Consider the following 16,609-nt stretch of genomic DNA (forward strand, 5'->3'; position numbering starts at 1 on the left):
ATAAAGCCCACTATGCTAGCCAATTTCCCATAATGATGTACTTGGGTGCGGTATAAACTCAACCCGCTCCAGTTCGAATCCACATTCCAATAATATTACATAAATACCTCATAGAACAACTATCAAGGAAACTATTCAAAACCCAAAAAACACACAAAAGGAAAATAAAAAAAGGTTAATTTTTAGAGTAAATTTTTTAGAGGGACCTGTGTTCAAGGATATTCAAATTTGTTCTTTGCCCTTTAACAGTACTCCCTGAAGTACCATACCCATTGCCGTTACACTTCATTACTGCTTGAAGTGCTTCTTGAATTGAGCTAACGCATAATGGCTGACGGTGCTGCTCAAAACCACTGCTGTCATTTTTTGAATCTTGATGATCTTCCTCACAAGTTATGTATAGAACATTCTTAACTCGACCTCCGAGTGTAGTGATTTCGGCTTTTACTGTTCTTAACCTCAAAGATTTTAGAGTCTTGATTAGGTCAGGTAAGAGGTCAGACCGGTCTTCGCAGCAGATCGAAGCTTTGATCACTAGTTTACCATCTTTATCTGGTGCATTATGAATTATTATTTCATCGGTTTCGGATGGAACTGGAGTTGCTCCTTGTATTAGGGAAGTTTGGCGTTTTAGCTCCTTCACTTGTTCGACCACTTCTGCTAACAATGAAGCTTTGTCTGTCTAAAAAGCACAACACATTATATTGAAATAAAAGTTACAGAATAGATGTTTGTCATGTAACCTTTGTACCACCTTTTGTTATTATAGAATCTGTTACAAGAATCCAATGAGTGAAGCAGAATATGTATCGGCTAAAAAATTTTACACTAGCATGTAGCGGATAAAATGAAAATCCCATATCACATATTTTTCATTAGAATCAAATTGCTGACCTCATGTTAGATATTGTCGAGTCACGTCAATATCTAATGAAAAATGATTAAAATTGAAAAATAATGGACTACATATGTGAATTGATGGATAAAAAACTTTTATATTACAAACTAAAAATGAGATTCTCCATTTTTCTAAGTAAATGTTGATGCTGGAGTTGGGAAACTAGGCATAGTAGGTATAATAAAGTGTGAGAATGAGCCGAATTACTGACAAGAATGTTTCTTTGTCTGTCCGATTTATTTTTATTTTAAATTTCGTTTCTTTTAAGATCCATTGCATAGAATTTTTGACTGCAAATTAAATCCGGCAGGAAATTTCAGACAAAGCTTTTGGACTGGTTCAAGGATTCTCTTTATCGTATAAAACTGAGAGATGTGACGCCTGTTCCCTCTCCTCGCCCCATATTCCCTTCCCTTGGAACTACCATTGGGAATCAATTACATCAATATAAAAGATGAATTAAATAAATTTTAAAATCACCCATTAATGTAGCATTTGAACCAAGATAAATTGAAGTACTCCGTCGGGGAATTCATAAGCAGCACAAAGCCATAAACTAGTTCAAGTTGCTTGCTACACCGAGTTTGTGTCGCATAAAGAAAAAAACTTATTTATTGCATTCTTTTAATGTCTTCTTCTGCAGTAATATTCATTAATCATGTTCTTCGTATATGTATTGATCGGATAATGGACATGTATAATTTAATATGACATATGTTAACCATCTATTCAGAATGCCGAACGAAGTTACACTAAATATAAATATCTGCATTGCTAATGCTCATAAACTACATCCACTCATCATGCTGATTTCTGTACTAAAAAAGTGTCATTTTTTGTCTAGATTCTTCCATTTTTTGTGTCACATTAAATATCCCCAACTAAACCTGTGTCTCAAAGTATTTTAACTAGAATCTTGCGACATGTTATATATAGTCTGAAAATTTTTTGAACCCACAAAAGATGACATAGAATCAAGCTCCAAGATTTGTATGAAATCCGATAAATAAAGATAGAAAGAGTTAACGAAATGTGGGATTTAAATGCTTACTTTGATGGTGTTAGGAAGTAAGCTTCTGAGCTTAGCGAGATGATTATTGATCCTTTCTCTACGTCTCCTCTCAGCTTCACTGTGGCTTTTAGAGGCTGCAAGAGCCTTTGCATCCATGATTTCTCGAGTATTCATTTTCTGTAGATCGGCTTGCAGCCCAAAAGGGGCCGAGTTGGGGTGCACCATTTGGGTTACAGATTCGGAAATAAGCCTCATTCGACGGTCCGAAACCTCTCCACAGTATCCAAATTGTAAGCTGGAACCTCTCCCGTTTAAAAAACCGCCAAATGATGGTGGTGGGTGGAGATGAAACGGGTCGATATCAGAGCCCGAAAAGTCATCAACCTGGTTGAAAATGTGAACCGGAGAAATACATGGCATGACTTGTGATAGCTTAGCAAAAGCTAGGGTTGATCCTCCGACTCCAGTATATGCATCCGTTCCATTTTCTTGCTGCATTTCTAGAAAAAAAATTATAGATCTTGAGTTTTGAAACCCTCAGAAACGTTATTAGACACAATATACATCCCTTGAGATAAATTAATATTTTCTTGATTTTCGTCTTTCTTCTTCTTGTCATTCATAATATATCAAACCCCTCAAAAATTGAACACCCTTAGCTCGGTTTATAAATGTGCTATAGTACTGTGTAAATTGGATTTAGATATATTATCTAATTCTTTTGTTGTCAAAAGTTACAATTTAGGTCACAACTCAAACCAACTTTAGGGTTGACTCATGATCGCACCATCTTTCTTTCACATAAACAAAGATAAAAAGAGAGAATATGCGAAGGGAAAGGATCAAGAAATTACTTGGGATCTACTTTGGCATGGGGGGAGCAAAAGGAAGTAAATAAAGAAAGGGATGTACTAATATAGACATACCTTTGTTTTGTGATGCAAGCTGAGGAAGATTGTTTTCCTCTCTTAAGTTAAAACTTTTTTCTCGTTTCTCCTCGAGCCCTTTTTCTTTCTCCCTTCTCTGTCCTCACTCATGAATGCAACCTTTTCCTTTGGTGGGTTCATCACTTATGAACTTCAAAATTTTAGAAACATGTTCATCAATTACGAACAGGTCTCTTGTGAGACGGTCTTACATGTCAATTTTGTGAGACATAAATTCTATTTGGGTCATTTATTGAAAAATATTAATTTTTACGTCAAAATTATTACTTTTATAGTAAAATATGAGCAATAAGGTTGACTCGTCTCACGATTAAAAATCTATAAGACCGTCTCACAAGAGACCTACTCTTGATTCTTAGCTTCTGGGTGAGGATAAATTCTCTCAGTCCCCCCTGTACGAACACAATAGAACAAGCAACACAAAGATTATGGAAACCGAATTAAAAAGTAGAAAATCGTAATTATGTCTGTGATGATGAAAGTAAAAATGGTTTTAGCAGTTTAATTATAAGCTAGTTTGTATAAGAGTCAAATTAACGCTAAGTTTGTTTTATATAAAAAATGATATGACATACAATATATTTCATTACATCTAGAATCCCTCATCACTTAATGAAATCTATAATTTTTTTCAAAAATTTATATATACTTTTTATAACTTTTACCATTACCTATTGGTATTTCCACTCCAACCCAATGGAATAATTGTCTTGAAAGTTGAAACACACTCTTACCCTACTGCCCTACATTTAAATTCCACTCATCGCAAGCTTCGCTTTGTGCTTTGCTTACCGTTTTTGTCTCTACGTACACATGCAATAGCTATATGTACAGTTTTTTTTATGGAATATTATTATTATTATAATTATTATCAATACTTTTAGTTTTTAAGAAAGAAAATATTAAGTCAGATGGGAAACAAACGAGACAAAATCTGTCTGACGCAGAGATTAATGCATGTGATGTGTTTCAATTAGGGGTTTACAAATTCTAGGTTCAATCAAGAAAACTAACTTAACAGATCAAAATCAAAATTTTGGTTCGATTGGTTTGGAAAAATATTTAATAATAATAATAATTTCCGTTAGTAGGTTCTGTTTCGATTTTAAATGTAAAAAATCTGTTAAACCAATTAAATCGATAATTTGTCTATATAATTATTATTGAACCGGATTTTATACTGTTTTATTTTTTAGTGGGCTTTAAAAATATAAGAAAAAATCGGGCTTTGATCAAAATCTAATTTTATTATTATACCATTATAGTTATTCAATATTTATTGTTTTATTCTAGTGTTTGAAATTATTAAAACTAGACAAATAGTGTAATTTTTTTAGATAAAAGCCTATTTTTTTTAAGAAAAATACGGTTCGGTTTAATCGATTATAATGACTAACATTGATCGGTGGTTTGGTTGATCGAATAAAATTTGATTTGTTCGATTTCGATTTTTTCGGTTGGAACGGGTTTCACACCCCTAGTTCCAATCCAATGACAATGACCACAACACTATTATTATGTTTTTGGAGTGTGAAGTCATTCCAATTGAGACGAACTCATCATATATAATGCACTCCATATTGGCTGATAAAAAAAGAAGACAAACCCTTTTGGTCCCCATTTTCTTTATGCACTATTGATTTTGTTATTTAAATTATCACACATTTCCGAGGTAATATGTGTTCATGATGACATCAATATCACGCTGTCATGACGTATTTTCGAGATTGCACAGTGAGGGAGACATTTTGGTGTTATTACATTCTTAAATCACAAGGGTTTATGCTTAGTGGATGAAGTAATGTGGCTGTGTCCTGCCCCATTTCTGCTTGTTGAGTCACTAAACAGAAATATAGTAGTAATTTTCTTCAGGTCTCTTTGCAATCAAGGGAAACCAACTCAGTTTCCATCACTTTGATTAAGTCTTGTCTAGTTCGCCGGCTATAAATCCATGCTCGAGAATGTTGATCCCAGTCGAATCTAGACGGACCACTGCAACGAAGAACCAATGTTAAACACTCAACCGTGCTACACAGGTTCAACGCACAGTGCACATTCGGCCTTTTTTTTAGCTAAACAATTAATGCATCTATACTTAACAATATTAGAAATTTCAAAACCTGCGTCCTCCTGAAAGAGATCTGCCTCGTTGTCATAAACAATACGGTATCAAGAAACAGAATAGATATACTCCGCAAAGAGTCAACATGGTGCTCTTACCATTTGAAACTGGGAAACTTCTGATAATGAGTGATATAGGCCAATCCCAACAATCTAATTCCACATTGATCTCTTGGTTTCAAGAGTACTATAAGGTTTAAATTAATAACTCGAGGCAATATATGTTCTTAGCTTGCATGATTAATTACAGTTATAAGCTTCAGACTTAATAGAACAAAAAGAAATGCCTCTCCTTTTTTTTTACTAGGAATTGCTTGTCTTTGACTACAAGAAATATCGCACGACAAAATGAGGCTCCATCAGCAAAGTCAACTTGAAGATTGATTGAAACAGTTTGCGCTTGGTTTCACTGTTCATTTTAGTGGGCGACTTGTGCGTCAAGATTCGAAGTTTCATTATCATATATCTTCAAGCATGGTTTTGTCATGCTTATAGGACTGAGGTTAAAAAAACAGGTGATATTGAGCTGAATCCCAAGAAGCTTGGTTAATTTTCATTCCTTCTCGCTAGGACTATGCGCGTGCGTTGCACGTGAGCAACTAAATTGCTGAAAATATGAGTACGAAATTTTGATAATATTTAAATGAATTAAAATATGGCTAATAGCATTTACTAATTGAAACAAATCAAACCACAAAGTCAAAAATCACGACCATAGACGGTATATGAATTGGAGAAGTTATCTTATCCACATGACACACTTTTCAATATACTTCTTGGTTGATTTTGATAATTCAACAACTCTTTGTCGTAGTTTGTTATGATATACATATAACCATTTTGGTATACTCATCAAGTATATGATCGTCTTTAACATCTATTATGTTATTTAAAATCCTCATCTGAGATCTGACATGCTCGTAGTTTACTTCCCTATCAGGATGTTTTTTTGGTTTTCTACATTGTTTTTATCCAATAATCTTATTTTCCAAATATTTATTTTATTGTTGAATGATTTTTCAGTTTTTGACAATTATCAACTATAACTCATAAGAATAAATGTTGTTTTTAGTCGTGATTGGTTTTCATTTGACTAAAAGTATGTATAACCTATATATTCTTTAACAATATAACCAATGAATGATGCTGTAATTTATTCAAACATCGTGATATTTGTAATATCATTTTTATATATTTAGTATCAATATTATCAACATATAGTTATAAGCTTAATAAATTTTTAACAATTATTTCTCAATCAGTGTGAGAAAAAAACTTGAAAATCTTTTCAAATGACTATATCTTAGAACTATGTCATCGTTTAATTTGACGCAATTTAGGAAAGTCGTTTCGTTCGTCATTTGTTATAAAATTTGGAACAATAATTGTGTGTATCACATCATATATGAGGATGATATAGTTTCAATCTCATAAACAAAACAAATTTTATTCTATCAAGTTTACATTTTGTTTTATAATATTTTATTTATTGTAGAACGACATACAAAATTAATTATTATATTTTAAAATCTTGAGAAGGACATGAATAATGTAATTAAAATATGTATATGAGATATCATTCAAATATATATGTCAAAGTATTTGTCTTATTCAATATCTCATCTAATGTTAGGATCGAGAAAGAGTTAAGAGGGGGGGGGGGGGGTGAATGAACTCTTTCGCAATTTCTTCTTTAAAATGTATTTTGAACCGTTTTTAGGCAGTCCGAAAAATTCCTTTCTCAAACGGTCGAAAGAGGTGAACCACTAAGGTTTGCGGAAGACGGTTCACTTTCTTTTGACAGATATTCCTTAAAGATTTGACAGTCTAAACAACAAGGATTTGAATAACAGATAGCATTTTGCACAAGACAAGAGACACAGTATTTTTATGGATGTTCGGAGATTGAATACTCCTACGTCACCCCTTCTTCCTTTGGTAGGAAGGATTCCACTAAAAGACTTTGACTTTACAATTCGTTTGTAACAGCCCAATCCAATCAGGACTTATTCCATTGCCTGAATTGGAACTCCTAGTGATCACTTTACACTTCTGGATTTAAGAACTCTCAGTTCACCAGATTTCCAAACTTTTAATCAAATAACCGTAGGTTATTGATAGAACAGTAGTTTGTTTTGGTAGCACGAAAAGATCCTTAATGATCAAATATGTGACTGTGGAGCTGCGTGCAGAAGAGCGATAATGAAAATGTAAACTGTGAAGGCGCTCTAAAATCTCTGTGAAGGCAAGCTGAAAGACTTCTTTCAATCAGTGTTAGAGTTGTGTAGCTTGCCCGTTGATAGCTTGCATTCTTCTTAGATGATATAGCCGAATGATGTAACGGTCAAAAAGTACAGTTATCGTAAACCTGAGCTTCTGAATCAGATGAGTCACTTTCTCATTTATGAGCAATAAATGCTCGCATTTAAACTTCCTTTTGCTTATCATAATTTTGAAGCTCTTTACTTGAGGTTTACTCCTTTGGACGACTGTGCATACATCAATGGGTTATGAAGACTGTCTCTGAACGTCCTTTCTGGGAAAGAGATATAAATGCACATCTTCCTTGGAATTGATTTGAGATCGTTGACTTCGAGAATTTGAATGCATTCAACCGGTCAGAGAATGTCGTTTAGCAATAAGTAAGTCTCTTAAATGAAGCGGCTGAAATCTAAAGAATAAGCGGTTGAAAATTAGCGGTTGAGAATTTCCAGCAGCGGTTGATTTCTAATTTGTCATACACCAAAATTCCTGAAATATCATTCTTTAACAATTTCCCCCTTTTTGGTGATGATAAAACTGAGCCGAAATTCTGTTAGCCAAATTCAGAGACAATATTGCTATTTCTTAGATTCTGATCGTTTGGTTTCCTTTTTCTTTAGAGCGGCCAGTTCCTTTTGAATAAGCTTTTGTTGCTCTCTTTCCCCCTTTTTGACATCACCATGTACTAGAAAGTCCATAATTTCTGTAAGTTGAGCTCCTTGAGCATCCATCCTTTGTTCAATACGAGTGATTTGAGATGAAAGACCAAGGCACATATTGACAGTAGACGACTGAATGGTGGAGGCCTTTGAAGTGATGGCAGCAAAATCCTTAGATATACTGCTTTTGATAGTCTGTAGATCCTCTTTAAGATCAAACTGTTTGCGGTTTAGAGCGAGGATAGACTGATCCATATTGAGAAGTCGGTTAAGCAGATTCTGATGGAAGTTTGCTTCGACAACTTCTTCTTCTTCAGGTGCAAAAGTGTCTTTGTCTTCAGGTGCTTTGGGATCATCAAGAAGTTTTCCCTTGAAAGCAATTAATTTGGACGAAGTTGCTTTGGCAGAAGATGGCGAGGGGTCAATAGCAATGGGGTCATCTGCGATACTCTCAATAAATTTATCAATGTCGTCATTTGATACAAAAGATGCTGACCTAATGAGCTTGGATTCTTCTGGTTTGTCAATTTGGTCATCAGCAGAAGAAGGTTTTGAGGAGATGGTTATCTCGTCTGGCTGAATGTCTGTCAAAGAAGCTGAGGGCTGCTTTTGAAATTTCATGGGAGCAACAACCGGGAGAGGATCTAGTGAAGATACAATAGAGTCCTGATATGGTTGAGCAGCATCAAAGTCAGAGAGAAATCGTTCTGCTTCATCGACTGAAAGAACTGAAGCTTTGACTGACTCAATGACGGGCTGAAAGGCAATGATGCCAGCATCGGAATGCGGTGACGAAACAACTGGGACAATTGAAATATCTGGACCACATTGTTGTACGGGAAAGGAAGAGTCTTCGTTCAGAACTGGGTCAGATGGTGTAGGAACCGTGTCTTCATGAGTTGATTGATTTGGTTCAACGATAACCTTAGGTCCTGCAGATTTATCATGTGGAGTAGATAAAACATCTTGACAAGTGGAAGAGGCTACCTGTTGATCTGACGGTTGAGTGTCCTGAATGAGTTTTAGCTCCAGCTGAGCTGTGGTCGAAATGCCTGGTGTAGTGAGTTTGGAACTAGTGCAAGGTTGTGACGAGGAAGCCTTCTGAGAAGCAGTTGTTGGAACTGGTTCTGTGCTAAAGTCATCATGAATGTCCATCAAAGAATCAAATTTATTCTGTTCGGCACTGTCTGGAAGATTGAGCGAATTTCGCATGAAAGCGACTGATGTAGCAAGAGACAGAGCATCCATTTCAAGTTGAGAGATGACTGCAGAGTCATCTTGAGCTGTAGGACTGGATGGATCAAAATTTTTCCTCTTCAACTGGATGATAAGTCGAAGAGTGCTCTCTTTCATTTGAATTTCTATGAAACCCCGTCTTTGAAGAGCGGTTGGAATGTCTCTTGTTTCTGCCCATTCCAAAATGGACCGTTCAAGCTTTGCAGCAGTCTTTATCTTCCCCGTTTCGATGAGTGACTCAAAAGAGACAGCAGTGCGATACTTTACCCATTTATCAAACTTCTTGATTTTGGACTCAACAGCTTCACAAACACGCTGACTTGTGAGAACGATCGCCGTATGAACTGCATGGTTTTGCGGAGGATTGGTACTCATAACCTGTTTGCCTTTGTCTGATGACAGAATGATCGGAACTCCTGAATAAGATGATTGGATATCTTTTTCTGTAATCTGAATACCTTTTAACTTTGAAATCGAAGCGGATGGGATAGGTGCAGGAATAAGTGGTGCAGAGATATGCTTGATCAGCTTAATCTTCGTTACTTTGGCAGGAGCGGTTCGTTTCTTTTTGAACACCTGTGAAACCGGAATGTCATCCTTAGTTTCTTCATCAGAACTGGATTTCAGAACCAGCTTTCTCTTAGTTTCCTTGGGAGTGGAGGCAATTGCTTTCTTTTGTTTCACAAATTCAACCCCAGTTTCCGTTTTGATTTGGACGAATTCTTCATCTGTCGGTTTGTTTTTCGAGATAAATTTGTCGACCGATACCCATGAAAACAGCTTGGTTTTACCAACTTCAATCATCTCAACTGGTTGAGCACCGACAGAAATTAACATGTGGCAAATTTGAACCGCATATCCTTGAGATTGGTTGCCTTTCTTTACCATGGCCACCAGAATGTTGAAGAGGATGTCAGACCAGTTGACTCCTAATTGAGAGGAGATGGTTGCCATAACAAGAAATTTTTCCAGAGTAATCTTATCATAAGCACCAGCTTTAGCAAGAATTCCTTTAGCCACAATATCAGCTAACAGTCGATATTCAATCTTTAGATCTCTCTTTTGGCAAGTCGGATGAGAGATAGGAGAGGCAGTGAGTGAGAAAGTTTGACGCCAGATATCAATATTTCCATCAGGTAGTGTGGAGAAGTCAGTGACACCCGTCGTAGGTAATTTAAACAATTCAGCAAACACCTTCTGGGTGAAAGTAAAATGTTTGTCCTGAACAGAGCAGAGAATTTCTCCATTCTTCATGTGAGCAGTTTCAAAGAATTCTTTCAGCAATATTTCAGAGTATGAGTGCCGACATCTCAGAAAAGTTCGAAGCCCCGATTCTTCAAGTGTACGAAACATGGTCTTCATTGATTTGTTGGGCATAGAGAAAATAGATGAAAAGTTGATAGCCACTGTATTCTGTGAGATGGAGGCAGCCATTTTGATAATTCTTGAAAGGATTCTGTAACTTTGTTCCTGTATTGTAAGCTGCGATGAAGTGGCAAGAAGAGCAATGAAATTTGAGTGAGTGTATGTATGTCCGGTTCAAGGGTGTACTAACATATCCACGTGGAGGACTGTGAGTAAATTTTTTTTTTTTTTTAAAAAAAATATTTGAAAAATTTTGGACGGCGGCAAAATGAGTGTTTTTTCAAATTTCAAGGGGATAACCGTCACTACAGATAGGGGCAGTCGAAAAAGGTCTAGAGTGTGGTTTACGAAAATGACGTGGATTAATTATGTCCACATAATATGAACCGGATCATTAATGTTATTAGGTGGAACCGGTTACAGATAATGACAGTCATTCTCAACCATGTTCCCCCTAAACACGTGCATGAATGGGAGTAAAACCGACGGTTGCGTATGGTAGAACTTTTCACATTTCCCATCGGAGTCATGATGACATAAGCCCTTAACGCTTGATCTTCATCTATAAGTATCAGCAAAGATGTGAGTATTATACTTTAAGTAAAAAAAAATGAATAGAGATAGCAGTCCAGATTTGGCGGAGGAGTTTGAAAGGGATGTCTTGGCTTCAAGAAAGAAGACTATTATGGACAGAGTGCATGAAAAGTCTCTGGCCATTTGGGAAAAAGTTCAAGTACTACAGTCCATCCTTGAGAGCGGAGAGGTTCTCTCTTCCAGAAATAAGGCGGCATTGAGAAGATATCGGCGACGGCTTCACGTCGCTGATAATGCTGGAGTCTTTTCTGATGACGGCGTTTATCTTCTCATGCTGCTTAAGGAGAGGAAAGCTCTGAATAAGGTAGCCATCTCAGAGGAGTTCTCACGTATTGCCGTAGGAGGGTTGACTGGATGGTTAGACCTTTGGAGGTTGTACGTAAATAAAGAGATTAGGAGTGTTCGTCTCCGCCTCTGTTGATGTACTGAACTTTCCTTTCTAATGAAATACTATTTTATTTTACTTCCAGATGCTTGTCTTGTTCTTTTTATTTTCTGCAAACTTAACCTGAAAATTCACAATAAATAAACACGTCATGATAAATCAGTCAAGCCAAGCATATTGCGAAAATGGGAGAACTTAGCCTCGGGTAATGGTTTTGTAAAAATATCAGCCGTCTGTTGATCAGTATGAACATACTCAAGCCGTATATCTTTCTTCATTACATGCTCTCGAATGAAATGGTGTCGAATATCGATATGTTTTGTCCGAGAATGCATGACAGGATTGTATGTTATAGCTATTGCACTGGTGTTGTCGCAAAATATAGGAGATTCAGCCGCTTGAATTCCATAATCCTTTAACTGTTGCTGAATCCATAACATTTGAGCGCAACAACTCCCAGCTGCTAAATATTCTGCTTCAGCGGTTGATGTAGCGATAGACGTTTGCTTCTTGCTTGCCCAAGAAATAAGTCTTTCCCCTAAAAATTGGCATGAACCGCTTGTGCTTTTTCGATCAATTTTGCATCCAGCATAATCTGCATCTGAGTAACCTACAAGGTTAAAGCTTGAATCTTTGGGATACCAAAGACCCACATTTGCAGTTCCTTTCAAATATTTGAGTATACATTTAGAGGCAATAAAATGAGATTGCATAGGATTGGCTTGAAACCGTGCACATAGGCATACAGCAAACATAATGTCCGGTCGACTTGCGGTTAGATATAGTAGAGACCCAATTAGTCCTCTATACATTTTTGTATCCACCGAAATTCCCCCTTCGTCTTTATCCAATTTAATTGATGAACTCATTGGAGTGCTGGCCGGAGAACAATTTTCCATCCCGAATTTCTTTAACATATCTCGAGTATATTTGGCTTGATTAATGAAGATACCATTTTCAGACTGCTTGACTTGCAGTCCTAAAAAATAGTTTAATTCGCCCATCATACTCATTTCAAATTGTTCCTGCATCATCTTTTAAAATCTTTCACACAGCTTAGTATTAGTTGATTCGAAAATAATATCATCTACATATATTTGAACAAACAGTAAATGATCATTTTTGGAGAATGTAAATAAGGTTTTATCGATTGTACCAATAGAAAATCCATGATCGAGCAGAAATTTGGTTAGTGTATCATACCATGCTCTTGGGGCTTGTTTCAGTCCATATAAAGCTTTATCTAATTTGTAAACATAATCAGGAAATATGTGATTAACAAAACCGGGTGGTTGTTCTACATAAACTTCCTCATTTAACATACCATTCAGAAAGGCAGATTTAACATCCATTTGATATACTTTGAAGTTTTTAAATGCTGCAAACGCTAGAAATATTCTAATGGCTTCTAATCTAGCAACAGAGGCAAAAGATTCATCAAAGTCTATTCCTTCCTCCTGTCTATATCCTTGAGCCACTAGACGGGCCCTATTTCTTATGATTAAACCACTTTCATTCATTTTGTTTCTATAAACCCATCTAGTTCCAATTATATTAGCATCATTAGGTCGAGATACTAAGTGCCATACTTTGTTTCTTTCAAACTGATTAAGTTCTTCTTGCATGGCCTCTATCCAGTTTGTATCTAGAAGAGCATCATCAATTTTCTTAGGTTCAATTTGAGAAACGAAAGCAGCCTGCAAAAATTCACTTATCATTTGATTTCTAGTTCTAAGAGGAGCAGTAGGGTTACCAATGACCAGTTCGAGTGGGTGATCCTTTTTCCACCGGAGACATGGCCCATATTGATCTTCCTCGGTTGGTTGAATGATGTCATTTTCTTGTTCTGTACCCTCTTCTGCCAGTGGTGTATTCTGCGGTTGATAGTTGTTCTCTGGATCATTTGTTTGTTGTACAGTTTTCTTGACCGGTTGGATTCTCTTTAGAGATTGTTTCACATGTTCTTCGTATGTCTATTTCATCATCATCATTGCTAGCTTCAAGGTTAGCAGCTTCAAAATATTTGACAGATTATGCTTGTTGCTATTGCTATTGTCATGACATATAGATGATTCATCAAAAACAATATGTATGGATTCTTCGACAGTGAGAGATTTTTGATTATATACTCTATATGCTTTACTTACTGCTGAGTATCCCAGAAAGATGCCGTTTTCAGCCTTTACATCAAATGCAGTAAGATGTATTTTGCCATTTATGTGAATAAAACACTTACAGCCAAAGATGCGAAAATACCCCACTTCTGGCACTTTGCCGGTCCATATTTCATATGGAGTCTTTTCATGATTTTTATTAATCATAGATCGATTCTGAGTAAAGCAAGCTGTGTTAATGGCTTCAGCCCAAAATCTTTGCGAGATACCGGATTCAGCCAGCATGGTTCTAGCTGCTTCTTTCAGTGTGCGGTTTCTTCTTTCTGCTACTCCATTTTGTTGAGGCGATCTTGCAGCTGATAGCTCGTGTTTAATCCCATGATTTTCAAGATAGGATGCTAGATATTTGTTCAGAAATTCAGTTCCTCTATTACTTCTGATTCTGTTGATGTTTTCCCTTTTCTCATTGTGAAGTCTCTTGAGCAGCTTGATTAAATGATCAGCAGTTTGATCTTTGGAGCCAAGAAATAGTACCCAGGTAAATCTAGAATAGTCATCAATGACGACCAGAGTGTATTTCTTTCCCCCTAATCTCATTATCGGGATTGGTCCAAATAGATCCATATGAAGAAGGTTTAGACATCTAGTTGAAGAGTTTCTTCCCTTACTTTTGAAAGTTGATCGAACCTGTTTTCCAAGCTGACAAGCATTGCATACTTTATCTTTGGCAAAATCAACATTATGTAATCCAGATACTAGCTTAAGCTTACTAATGGTAGCAATGGATTTGAAATTTAGATGATTTAGCCTTTTATGCCATAGCCAATTTTTATTTCCATTTAAAGCGACGAAACAGGTAGATGCATTTAAATTTTGATCATTCCATTCTACTCTATAGGTATTTTGACTATGATAACCAGTCAACACTGTAAAACCTGCATTAGTTTTAACCATGCATTTTTCTTTATGAAATTCAACCGTGTACCCATTGTCACAAAGTTGACTTATACTGATCAGATTGTAGCATAAGTTTTCTACTAAAAGAACATCTTTGATGATGATTTTGCCATGAGTAATCTTACCCTTATCCCATAGCTTTACCTTTGGAGTTGTAACCGAAAGTGATTGTTGGTCCTTTGAGATCTACAATTTCTGACAAAAGATCTTTATTTCCTGTCATATGTCTTGAGCATCCACTGTCTAGGAACCATGATGACTTTTCTATGTTTTTCTTCTTTAGTTCCTGACAATGAAAGATTGATACCCCTTTTATTTGGGTCCAGGGTTAATTAGACCCTTAGGAACCCACACTTGAATTATCCTTGCGGATTTTTCGTGATGTGTTCCAGGGTAATCATGATCGAAAGCATACTCTGGTGAATGCAGTATATGTTGTTTGGGCCTTTGATTATCATCATTCAATCTATACCTCTTTTGAACTGGTCGGCAATTGTAGTAATTGTTAGGTCTGATTCTTGAGTGATATCTGGTTGACCCTTCGTAACGGGTTGGATTTGGCCTGGGTTTGCGCCAATATTGTTTGGATTTATCACTCTGAACATAACCCAAACCACATCGCCTCCCATTATTCTCAAGATTTATATTTTGAATGCCTTGAACTTTAGGCTCATCATGTTCATATACCGAACTAGATCTGACAAATTTAATTGATCTTAAACTGTCTTTTTCTAGCAACGGTTGAGTTGAAGCTTCTGAAGTATTACAATCATTTATGCCGTAACCTAGCCAAGTTCTGTCTCCGGCTGGTTTCTGCATTTCATGTATCTTATCAAGAGAAGCAGAGGACTTGTTCCACATGTTGATAGTACTTAATAACCGTTTGTTTTCTTTTAATGTAGCATGGAACAATCTTCGTAAATCATCATTCTCAGCTGCTATCAGACTTAGCTTGACTTTCAAACTTTCAACCTCTTTGTGTTGCGAACAGCTGGAGAGGGTTAATTTGTTTTTCAAGTCTTTCTTTTCTGCATCAGCTTCATTGAATTTCATATATAGTCCTTTGAACTCATTTACCATGTCGTTAAGTGCTGTAACAAGATCTTCTCGTGTAAATTCTTCAGAATTAAAATCAAATACCATTTCATCAGTAGCTTCTTGATCTTCCTTGGCCATAAGACATTCAACTCTTTCGTCTTCACTTTCACTCGAAGATTCTTCAGAGGAAGACTTTTCTGACTCTGTGTCAGCCCATTTGCCTTTGTCTTCTTCTGCAACCAAAACTTTCTGATTCTTTTTCTTGATGAATTTCTTGTCGTTTTTGAACCGTCTTCTATTCTCCTGTTTCTTTTCATCCTTCTTTGGCTTATTGCATTCTGCAATAAAATGTCCCTTCTTTCCACAGTTAAAACAACCTTGACCATCCTCAGTATGGTCCTTTTTAAAATAAGGTTTATTCATTTGAGACTGATTTTTGCGCATAAATTTACCAAATTTTTTAACAAATAGAGACATGGCTTCATTGCTTAGTTGCTCAGCCGATTTCTTACTTGTGGACTCTTCGACCGGAAGAGTCACTGTAGCCGCTGCCAGGGCCTTTGTTTGTTGGGTTGTAGACGGCTCTTCTTCGGTTCGTATCCCTAGCTCAAATTCATATGCTTTGAGATCAGCAAATAGATCATGTAGTTCCAGTTTGTTTAGATCTTTGGATTCTCGCATGGCTATAGTTTTCACATCCCATTCTCTGGGAAGAGCTCTCATGACTTTTAAAGCAATTTCTCTGTTGGAGTACTCTTTTCCAAGTGAGGTGAGTTCGATGATAATGCTGCTGAATCGCTCATCAAATTCTGCAAGAGTTTCTCCTGGCTTCATCTTTGCATTGTCGAATTTTTGAATAGCCACTGTCAGTTTGTTCTCTTTGGTCTGATCATTTCCTTCGCACAGTTGAGTGAGTTTTTCCCATATTTTTTTTGCAGTGGTGCAAGTCTTGATTTTGGCGAACATGTTCTTATCCAGAGTTTTATAGAGAATATCTTTTGCAACGTTGTCTAAGTTTGCT

The 16,609-nt window shown here is 36.4% G+C and overlaps 1 protein-coding gene across 5 annotated transcripts; it reads right to left on the bottom strand.

Annotated features, from left to right (window-relative positions):
* LOC140830559 (transcription factor bHLH30-like) lies at positions 1 to 2,961 on the bottom strand. 5 transcript variants are annotated; one of them, XM_073193926.1, is made up of 4 exons: positions 2,765 to 2,784; positions 2,295 to 2,410; positions 1,950 to 2,180; positions 1 to 682 (listed from the first exon to the last, which is right to left on the bottom strand). In XM_073193926.1, the coding sequence occupies exons 2-4, from the start codon at positions 2,406 to 2,408 to the stop codon at positions 197 to 199; spliced, it is 831 nt and encodes a 276-aa protein (XP_073050027.1). In that variant the 5' UTR covers positions 2,409 to 2,410; positions 2,765 to 2,784; the 3' UTR covers positions 1 to 196. The 5 variants fall into 5 exon arrangements, with proteins under 5 accessions (XP_073050027.1, XP_073050026.1, XP_073050028.1 ...); XM_073193925.1 differs by lacking the exon at positions 2,765 to 2,784 and adding an exon at positions 2,837 to 2,961 and having other exon boundaries at positions 3 to 682; XM_073193927.1 differs by lacking the exon at positions 2,765 to 2,784 and adding an exon at positions 2,837 to 2,922 and having other exon boundaries at positions 6 to 682; positions 1,950 to 2,410.
* Between the last annotated feature and the right edge of the window lie 13,648 nt (positions 2,962 to 16,609).

The sequence above is a fragment of the Primulina eburnea genome, chromosome 4 (assembly GCF_022965805.1).
Source record: "Primulina eburnea isolate SZY01 chromosome 4, ASM2296580v1, whole genome shotgun sequence".
Classification (NCBI taxonomy): Eukaryota; Viridiplantae; Streptophyta; class Magnoliopsida; order Lamiales; family Gesneriaceae; genus Primulina; species Primulina eburnea.

Coding starts and splice junctions, on each gene's coding strand:
- LOC140830559 (XM_073193927.1), bottom strand. CDS start 2,408: ATGCAGCAAGAAAATGGAACGGATGCATATACTGGAGTCGGAGGATCA. Junction 683..1,949: donor TACTTCCTAACACCATCAAA/GTAAGCATTTAA, acceptor TGTGCTTTTTAG/ACAGACAAAGCTTCATTGTT.